At 34.1% G+C, this 10,789-nt stretch overlaps 1 protein-coding gene across 1 annotated transcript in view; it reads left to right on the top strand.

Annotated features, from left to right (window-relative positions):
- PIK3C2A (phosphatidylinositol-4-phosphate 3-kinase, catalytic subunit type 2 alpha) overlaps nt 1-6,528 on the top strand; it is a 94,311-nt gene extending 87,783 nt beyond the window's left edge. The window contains exons 26-32 of the mRNA XM_006892078.1: nt 966-1,020; nt 1,143-1,267; nt 2,125-2,242; nt 2,329-2,401; nt 2,897-3,006; nt 3,094-3,219; nt 6,346-6,528. Coding sequence (XP_006892140.1) covers nt 966-1,020; nt 1,143-1,267; nt 2,125-2,242; nt 2,329-2,401; nt 2,897-3,006; nt 3,094-3,219; nt 6,346-6,528 — 790 coding nt within the window. The remainder of the gene's footprint in view (nt 1-965; nt 1,021-1,142; nt 1,268-2,124; nt 2,243-2,328; nt 2,402-2,896; nt 3,007-3,093; nt 3,220-6,345) is intronic.
- Nucleotides 6,529-10,789: the final 4,261 nt, after the last annotated feature.

The raw sequence follows: 10,789 nt of genomic DNA on the forward strand, positions 1-10,789 counted from the left end.
ATTTTCCTTTTTAATTTCAGATCTAACCAATATAGAAGTATATAGGAAAAAGCATTCTCATTCTGCTCATCAGGATAAAATTGAATGTATATCCGCACACACATATAATTTGTCTTTAAATAAAAATAACATCTTCATTGTGCTTTTCCCCACTCTGTAGTATAGCATTATCACATTTAATGCTGTTTCTTATTCATCTTTGATGTTTTTGTTGGATTGTTTGGTCTTCTAATTTTTGACAAGCTGATAAATTTCAAAAGTCATTTAATATTACTTAATTTTGGCCCTACTTTATTCCTTTATTATTTTTTTCATACAGTTATGATTTAATTAATTTTGTCCCTGCTTTATTTTTTTATTTTTTTATACATTTATGATTTATTTCTTCTGAAAATTGTGTTTTATTTATTCATATTGTGATCATGATTGTTTAAAGCTTTTTGTTGTTTTTTACAGATCACATTGGTTTCTCAACAGTCATTCAGACATTTTGTTTTAGAACATTTCTTGCCATTATTATAATTAATTACAATGCCTCATTAACTGCTTATTGTAAATTCCCTTTCTCTTTCAAAACCTTAAATCTTTTGTTCCATCTAATGTATCATTTGTTTTATAAATTTGCTGAAATATTGTATTACATTGACATTTGTGTCTACTTCCCTTTTAATGGTTTTTAGAACTTTGACTTGCGACTCATAGCGACCCTATGTACAACAGCCCTAAACTCTGTTCTGTCCTGTGCCAATCTCATTTTCTCCAACACACTCATCCCGAGTTATATAATTTTAAAATCCATTAAGACAGTTTCCTCTCATCTTCCTATCCCCATGAAATTTACCTTCCTTCCCATGGTGTTACCTCAAATTAGTTTACATTAACATTTTTATTAAAAATGGATGATCTATTGATTTGGGAATTAATATTGCTTAATTGTAGAATAAGATGTGACTTTCATTTTCAAGGTCTTATTTGACAATGATCATGATCACTTTATTATATAGTATTGCCAAGTTAAAAGTATTTGGACTATATACAACAGTCAAATTATAGGTTTTCTATTAGGAAAAATAATACTTAAACTTAATAATACTTTAATAAATACAAATTTAATTTTAGTTTGGGGTATGATTTCTTTTCAGATTTATGTAGTCCGAATTTTGAGGGAAGGACAGCTTGAGCCATCTTTTGTCTTCCGGACTTTTGACGAGTTTCAAGAGCTTCATAATAAGCTCAGTATTATTTTTCCACTCTGGAAGTTACCAGGGTATGTTTGTACCTTTTTTTTTATAAAAAGTGGTTTCTTTATTATCAAATATAAATCAAGACTTTGTCTTAATAAATCATTGTGGACTGTGCCTGGCATGTTTTGTGTCCTAAGGCCTCATACAGACAAGCTACAAGTTGTTATTTTTATGATTCAATGATAATTGTATTATACTTAAAGATTTTTCAGATTTTTTTACTTTAAACGAAGTTTTGAATTTGTTGTCTCTCCATAGAAAATAAAATAGTCATTTGGAATCTTAGTTTTAAAAAGTCAGATGTTATATCACTGCAGAAATAATCTGCTTTGTGCCATACCTGCGCTCCTCTAAAGAAGAATGTGCTTTAATGACCACAAGGTTTCTTGTGTCTGGTTGCTAATACTCTTCTCAAACTAAATTTCCGAAGTAATAAAGAGATAAAATGGGCATCAAAGTTTATTTTTGTTTCCTTTACTACTGCTACCGACATAAGCAGAGTTGATGTGATCCTTTTTCCAGCACTTAATTTAGGCCCTATGTCATTATTGATGGCTTTTACTGGTATCTGCAACACAGGATTGAGTAATGTTTTTCAGGTATCAGATCTGGATTAAATATTTGTGGGTGATTAAACTTTAAAAAACGTTGAAAAGTAAGCAAATAATCTGTTTCCCGTGTCAAGTAGTAAATATAGATTTAAAAGGCCATAATTTCTTGAAAGGGAAAAAAACCCCACACAAAACACCTTCATTATGAATTCAAGATTCCATTTTGCATTTAAGTATTTTTTTAAAGTGTATTTCTAAGTAAATATTGTGCTTCACTCTAAATATTTCCAGATTAAACCATTTTAATCCCACTTGTTTCTCTTTTGTAGCTTTCCTAATAGGATGGTTCTAGGAAGAACCCACATAAAAGATGTAGCAGCCAAAAGAAAAATTGAGTTAAACAGCTATTTACAGAATTTGATGAGTGGTTCAACAGATGTGGCAGAGGTGACCTTTCTAAATGAAAATATTATACTCCAACTTTTGTATTATGTAATATTTAAACTAATGCTTTCTCTTTTTTTCAACCTTAGTGTGATCTTGTTTGTACTTTTTTCCACCCTTTACTTCGTGATGAGAAAGCTGAAGGAATAGCTAGGTCTGCTGGTGAGATGTGTTTCTTTTTCCTCTTTGTAGATAATTCTTACTTTCCCTATAACCTGCAAGGCTACAATATCTCAGTGGATGTGGTAGAGTGACAGTGGAGTTATTCTCCTCCATGAGAATGGCTGGGAGGATATTCTGTCTAAGCCAGTCTATTTCTAGATAAACATAACTTTCACAATACAATATGACTAGTCACTGAAGTTTTGGAAGCAGGAATGGCATCCACTTCCTAAACAACAGGCCTCCAGAAACTCCACGAACTTTGATAAATGTTGATAGTTGTAGAGGGGCTTCAGGCCTTTTGTTCATAGGGTTGTTATGAGTCATGCCCAACTCGAAGGCAATCAGCAGTCACTAAAGTAATATAAATCAGTGTCCTACTGGGTTCTTTATTTTTATTGTTTTAGTTTATCTACATTGAAGAGTCTGCATAAGTAAATAAAAATCTTTTTGTTGTAGTTTGATTCTATTCCAAACAGTATGAAACGTTTTCAGTTGCAGGTCCTTTCAGTCCTACTGCAGGCCAAATAGGAGGAGCAGTGAAGTTATCTGTCTCCTACCGTAATGGTACTCTTTTCATCATGGTGATGCACATCAAAGATCTTGTGAGTGATTACACATATTGGTGCTTATAGAAGTAATTTATATCTTGGTAGGAAATATTACTGTTAAGGGACTGCTTTTCTTTCTAGGTTACTGAAGATGGGGCTGACCCAAATCCTTATGTCAAGACATACCTACTTCCAGATACTCACAAAACATCCAAACGTAAAACTAAAATTTCACGAAAAACTAGGAATCCAACATTCAATGAAATGGTAAGTTAAAATAATTTCTAAAGGGTTTATTTGCTTTTGGGGGTTTTTTAATTTTAAATTGAATATTTTTAGATATCAGTTCTTGAATTATCCCATGTACTAGAAAAGTAAATCAGTAGCAGTTCCTTGGATGTTTAACAAAATGATGCAGAATAAAACTATCAGTAATGAACCTTTTGGTTTTAAAAAGGCTTTAAGGGCCATAAGATTGAACAGTCCTAATCCTTAGAACTATTTTATCCCAATCCCAAAAAGTGGTTCTCCAATCTCTGCTTAAAAACTTCCAAGCTATTCAGTCGATCTTAAGTAACTCCAACTTTTAGAAGATAATGTTTTTACTAAACTGAAATCTTTATTCCCTATAATTTGTACCCGCTAGTTATTCCTCTTAGTGTACCACACAGAACTTCTTCTACAGAGTACACACTTTCATGTCTTCTACATGGTTGTCTTTCAAATGATTGATATTCAGTTTCTTCTATTAAAATATCTTTAATACCTCTAGCTTCATTTGACAAGACAAAAATTTTAAAAATATTTTCACAATCCGAGTCATTCTCCTTTGAATATATTTCACTCTGTTGTAAAAGTGCCATAGATATGAAGGCAGCAGTGTCTGATCTCCACTAAACTTCAAAAGGAGAAGAATCCTCATCAATGACATTATTAGTTAGCCTTGTTCCTGTGAGATGAGGCATCTATCTCATTCATTCATTCATGCTCTAAACCTTCTCTAACAATTCTAAACACCAGCCGTCTCTCCTCTGACATTACTTCTCTGCTGGGTTCAAGAATCTGTGCCAGTTACTTAATAGTTTGTTTCACACAAAACTCAGAGACAAAACAACATTATGGAGTTCATTAGAGAAATCTTAAAAGGTTGTAACTCAGGTTCTCGACCACTCAGCTACAGTTGTTCAATCAGGAAAACCTCTTTTCATCCTTACCAAAAGTCAGGCCTCAATCCCTTTGCCCTTTTGAGCCAACCAGTGCTAATTATGTGCCCACTGGCACCTCCACTCTGCTATTAAGCCTAGATCAGAAGGTGGTTAGCTCTAGCTCTGAGTTGACAAATGTGGCTCGCTGACAAATGCCTGAGGGCACTCACTCTGCTAATAAGCACTCAGCTTCCTCACTTGATATCAAGGCTGGGAGCCCACCAGTCTGTCAGATCTCAAGTCTAAAAGGATGTGTGATACTCTGGATGTTCTTTCATGACGGTAGAGAGACTGCCCCATTTTCCATCTCTTCTGTGGCTCAAGTTTAAATATGGCTGACAGTAAAACTGACTATTCTCCATGTTAATATTATATACATATAATTTTCTTGGCTTTATCTTATTTACATTTTTGGTAAACTTTTGAGTTCCTCTGGCAGGCTATAGAAACCTCATATTTACCTAGCTCTGCCTGTCTTTGTGGTAGGAGTATTACAAAGACTATGGCTTAGAATAGGTGTATGTGTAATACACTGCACTGTAGTCACTAACCCTCTTAAAATAAGAGTGCTCAAAACTGAAAGCAATAAGCAAAGCATCAACTGCTCTCCGTGGGACAGAACTCTGACTTTGAGCACTGTGGCATTTGGACAAGAACAAACTGGGAGGAGGGTAGAGAGATAGTGCAACAATGAATGAATGGAAACCCAAAATCTCTGTAAATGTTTATGAAAATTAATAAAATATAATTATAGGAAAAACAAACAAACAAAAAGAACTCTGACTTTGCTAGCATACTTACATTGAACTACTCACAAACTTACTGTTAAAACCTACTAGAGTTTTGGAGGCTTTTTTTTTCACTCTTCCAGCTATTTCCATTTGAATAAACATACTTTTGGTATACAGTAACATTGTTAGTGATGGGTGCCAAGTCTGTTCCAACTCAGGGACCCCGTGTTCAACAGAATGAAGCATTGTCCGGTCCTGAGCCGTCCTCACAGCCGTTACTGTGTTTGAGCCCACTATTGTAGCCACTGTCAGTCCATCTCACTGATTTCCTACTTTACTAAGCATGATGCCCTTCTATAGCGACTGGCCGGTTAGATAACATTATATCCACATAAAAATGTCTGCAAAGAGATGAAGGCAAATTATCTTAAATTTTAAAATAATGGAAGATCTTTTCAGCCTTAAAAGTTAATAGAATGCTTTGTGAAGACCAGTCTTATCCTTAAAAAGTAGTACTGGCAACACCAACCTCCCACTCACCCTTGTCAGTTCACGTCATATTGGAAAGAAAATGAAATGTGGGTTTTGTTTGTTTGTTATTTTAACCAAAAAAGATTAGAGTAAGGAGTAATAGTTTCTCAGATTTTGTGGTGAAGATTTTGGGAGATGGGGCTAGATCCTAAGTTAAGTGTTGAATATGATGTTAGAAACTTTCAGTTTTTGCAACACTCCAGATTTTCTGTTAACTAAATTTAAATTGGTGAGTTTATGTTGAATTATGAACAATGAGAAACCTTCATCTCATGACATATAAAATCTAGCAGAAAAGACCAACAAAGATTTTAATCCTGCCCATTTTAGTAGGATAATTACAGTTGTCGTGTTCCTGTTTGCTTTCTTCCATTTCCAACTAGCAGATCATCTAATGCTTTGTTACTGTTAGATGCCATCAGATGACTTCAACTCATAGCAACTCTGTGAACAATTAATTGACACCTTACCCTATCCTGCACTCGTTAGGCATGTGTTGTTGATGTGTGCTGTTAAGTGGACCCTCTAGTTAGTTTTCAGATGCAGTTAATTGCCTGTAAGAGATTATCCATCCTTCTGCTGCAGAGCTGCTGGTGGATTCAAACTTCGTGTCTTTGGAATTGCAGTGCAGCTTCTTAACAGTACGCTACCAGAGCACCCTTTTCTAACTACCTCTATCTCAGATAAAAACATGTTTGGTTTTTTTTTTTACTGTGTTCATTTCTTTGACAGGCACCCAAAGAATCTAGGACTCCTGAAATAGAAAATGTGCTTTTAAAATATTGACATTGAGTCCACCAAATGTTTCATAAGCAATGTCACTGATTTGTGGCCATCTCTCAGCTAATATTCTCATTTAAAATGTTGCAAAAAACCCACAAACAACTGTAACTAATTTACGGCTTCATTTTTCCCCTTTGCCCTAGCTTGTGTACAGTGGATACAGCAAAGAGACTCTAAAACAGAGGGAACTTCAGCTAAGTGTGCTCAGTGCAGAATCTCTGCGGGAGAATTTTTTCTTGGGTGGAATAACCCTGCCTCTTAAAGATTTCAACTTGAATAAAGAGACAGTTAAGTGGTATCAGCTGACTGCAGCAACCTATTTGTAACCTAGAGAATTTCTGAGCTATGGAAGGAAGAATAATTAGAAATGTGTGAACATACAGGCTATGCGCAGATGTGAATTGTGTATTTCAACACTTTGAAGAGTGACAAAACTAACTTTTATGAGTTTATGGAAGCCATTTCTGTTTCAAATTATAATATAGAATGATACAGACCTTAACCTTAATGTGTCATAAGTCTTTTGAAAATGTCTTTTGAATTGGTGAAGGTTTTAAAGCTCACTTGAGTAAATCAGAGTAATAGCTTTAGTTTGGTCTGATAGTGCTGTGTCATTTCAGCCACCTGGTTTGCATTGTTTCATATACTTGACACAGTGTGTTCTCCTGTTATGCACCTTTGCAGCCTTTACCACTGTGTATGTTCCCAAACACCAAAGGAAAGGAAAATTGTGGATGTTGATTATATAATGCAGCTGCTATTTACAAGACTGAAAAAGCACAAATAACACAGCTATGTTCAGGACTACTATTTAGAAAAGTAGGGGGGAAATAATACTGCTTTTTATTATTCATAACTTTAAAGCCTTTTTCAGAATAAGTGCCAATTACTGAAGTTGTAAATAATGGTGCCTTAACTTCATGTATTTATTTCCCTGGCACTTCATTTCTGATGATTTTTCCTGACTTTTGGTAATTAAATAGTTTCCACTCACTTTGAATTTATTATAGACAAGAAATTATGTATATTTACAAATGTTCTTTCCCACAGAAAGGTCATTCTTGACTTATGATTTAGTCAAACCATGTAATTTAAGACTGTTACCCACTAACAAAATAACCTTGTCCTATCCTTTGCCATATTCACAGTCCTTGTGTCAACACCTGTCAACACAAGTATTTCAACACATATTCAAGAGTCACAAAACTAACTTTTATGAGTTAGTTGTCTCCTCTATCTTTGTAGTGACATTTTGCTCTATCAGCACAGGGTAAGACAGTGTTCAGATCTGTTGTCATAGGGTTGCTGTGAGTCATACTTGATGTCACTGAGCCACAACAGCATGATCTAGGATAATGTCACTGTTGTAAGATTAGATCCCCAACAGGATGGATTGACATGGTGATGATAGCAATTGGCTGAAGTCTGTCAGATAGTGAGGATGGCACAAGATAGGACAGAATTCAGATCTGTTATTCATAGGGTTGCTATGAGTTGTACTCGACTCGACAGCACCTAACAACAACAGAGTAAAACTGGTTAATGTAGTTGTACGTTGTCAGAAATGATGAGAATGGCACAGGATAAGACAGGGTTCAGATCTGTTGTTCAGAGGATAACTGTACAATGACGACGTTATGTTCCATCATTCCATTATAATCTGACATTTATTCCTAGTAGTGTAACTTGAAGTTTAATTATTTTGCCTCTATATGCTTATGCTCCACTTCTTCATTGAACAAGTGAAAATTTTTCACCTGTCTACCCATCCATTCCTGTTTGCTATTAAGAATGCTGTGCGTTGGACGGAAGGACGAAGCCCAAGGCAAAGAATTCTTTGGTTTAGACTGAATTCAAGTGTAGACATTTGTAGAGAAGTTTATTTTGTAAAAGCTCTTAGTCAAATTTGTAAACACTGTACATCCATATGTAAGGATTTTCCTTTCTTTAGCAAGATTCAGAATTAAAAAGGGCATGACTGTAATTATTCTTTAGTAGCCAAGTAAGATTCATATTAGTCGCTTAGCTTAACAAATAAATCATGTTTAGTTTGGATAAATATGTACATATAATCCTCCTGGGGCGAGGATACAAAGTCAGACAGGTTTTTAATAGCATGAGAGGTAACAGCAGTCTCATTGCTGCAAGGTAACGGACAGATACGCAGTAAAGAGCAATAAGAGAGATGGGAAACATCTCATTCTGATCTCATGTTGCTCAGAAGACAATTTTTATGAATTGTGCACACAGTTAATTTAAATTGTGATAGTTGAAAAATTCAAGATATAGCAGAAGTTTAAGAAACTTGACGTTTTTGGTGCCTAACACTAAAGGTCCATTTTGTAGGGAAAATCCATGAGAATGAGTTGGGTTTTTTTTTCCCTTAACTGCTAATCTATTTCCTGTTAACACATTAACTCAAGTGTATGTCTGAGTATACCTCTGTTTTCTTTTTTCACATCCATTTAACATTTTCTTAAAGTTTGTAAGTAGCTTTACAAATGGAGAGACTGCCTGTATAGATGATGTTTTTGAGACCTGATTCCATTCCATCCGTTGTTAGTTGGCCATGAAAAGAAGTATCTTGGTAAAAAATATCATTGTTAATTGGACTCAGTGTGTACTTGCCTTTTGTAATTTTAAAGTCTTTAGTGCAAATCACAGAGCTAGAAAAGATATCACTTTGCATTTATGTGAAATCTGGCTTCTTATCTAAAAGTGTATGTATGTAATGATTAATACTGTACAGTTAACTAGACTTCAGTAGTAATTCTGTGCTGTTTTCTGTTATTATAACTCATTGTTTGCTTTTTTTGGTCATAAAATGTACACATAAGTTATTTCTTGTGGAACTAATCTTCAGCCTTTACCAAACAGACAAAAAAAGGACAGAGGAGCCTCTTGACACTACTACTACCAAGAGATTTTCAATCAATAGAATTTTTTAAAAGTTTTTTTTAAAGCTTGCCGTAATGTAACAGTTTCCATAAACTGGCTAGTTTTATGTATAAACATAATGTTTTATACTTATTTTGTGTAAAAGTTACCATACTACATGTAAGCCCTACACCAGAACCAGAAGAATCATTTCCTCTTGCTAGTGTTTTGGGATTTGAAGATATTTTACTCCAAAACTTACTATGTTCTGTACTGAGGAACTCAATATAAAACTTGCACTGACGTTTTTATTATTATCTTTCTATAAACCTATAGTATCTGAAGGTTAACATATGTATGACTTTGGATAAGGTATTCTTTTGTCTTTTTTAAATGAGAGTTATATAAAAATGACATTATCTTGCCTTAAATTGCTTGATTGTTCTTTTTAGGATTAAAGTATTGTTATATTTAAAAAAGAACACTCATTTTTTATAATTAAACTTCAGATCAAGAAAAGACTGAAGTCTCATATTTCTTTAGATTAACTTACGTGCTATTTGACTAGCAATGCAAATATGAATGAATATCATAATTTGTTTCAACCAAATACTTTAGTTCTATTAAAGTAGTGAATAAAGATGTATAATATTTTTATTAATACCTTGAATATATTCCATGGATTGAATGTGACTTTATAGCTGTACTTTGATTGTATTAAACTATTTCTGAATTAAGGAATTCCATTATTTATTTCCTTATCTGCCTATATTTTGGTTTAGATTTAATATGAGTTTATTGTTACTGTCTTCTTCATCTTAGCCAGAACACTTTACACATTTTTAACCCTAAATTTTGAAAGTAGCTTGTATGCACATCAAAAAACTTCTCCAACAGGGTAAAAAGGAAAGCCACACACTAGGAAAAAATACTTGGTAATGACATGTCTGAGAAGGTACTTATATCTAGAATTTATAGAATACTCCAGTACCTCAACAAGATAAAAAGTAACCCAGTCACAAAATGGGGAAAGGATATGAACATTTCGTCAAAGAAGACACTCAGATGGTGAACAAACACATGAAGAAATGTTCAAAATCACTAGCTCTAAGAGAGAGGCAAATCAAAACAATCATCTCACCCCAGTAACAATAGCAACGTTCAGCAGAGCAACAAACAGCAAATGCTGGTGAGGTTGTAGAGAAATTAGAATCTTTATTCACTCTTGGTAAAATGGTGTAACAACTCTGGAAAGTAGTATGGCTCTTTCTCAAAAGGTTGGAAATAAAAATACCATTTGACCCAGCAATTGCACTACTGGGAATATACCTTAAAGAAACCAGAATTTCCACCCAGACGGATATATGCACACCTATTTTATTGCTGTGTTTACAATAGTATAGACATGGAAGCAATTCAGTGTGCATCAACAAATGGATAGAGAAGCTGTGGTATATTCACATAATAGAATACTATGCAGCACTGAAAAAACAAGGAACTCATGAAATATTATACAAAATGGGTGACAATGGAGGACATTATGCTGAGTGAAATATTTCAGTTACAAAATGACAAATACTGCATAATGCCACAATAATAAAACAGGACTGACATAGGAGGTTGGGGGGAAATCCTCAAAGAAAGGAGGGGGTAAATAATAAACATTGCATTGGAACACATGAGGGAAAAATTGTTTAAAAGGAATATATG

This window comes from Elephantulus edwardii, unplaced genomic scaffold, assembly GCF_000299155.1.
Source record: "Elephantulus edwardii isolate Elephantulus edwardi_28Jun2011 unplaced genomic scaffold, EleEdw1.0 scaffold00109, whole genome shotgun sequence".
NCBI classification, from domain to species: domain Eukaryota; kingdom Metazoa; phylum Chordata; class Mammalia; order Macroscelidea; family Macroscelididae; genus Elephantulus; species Elephantulus edwardii.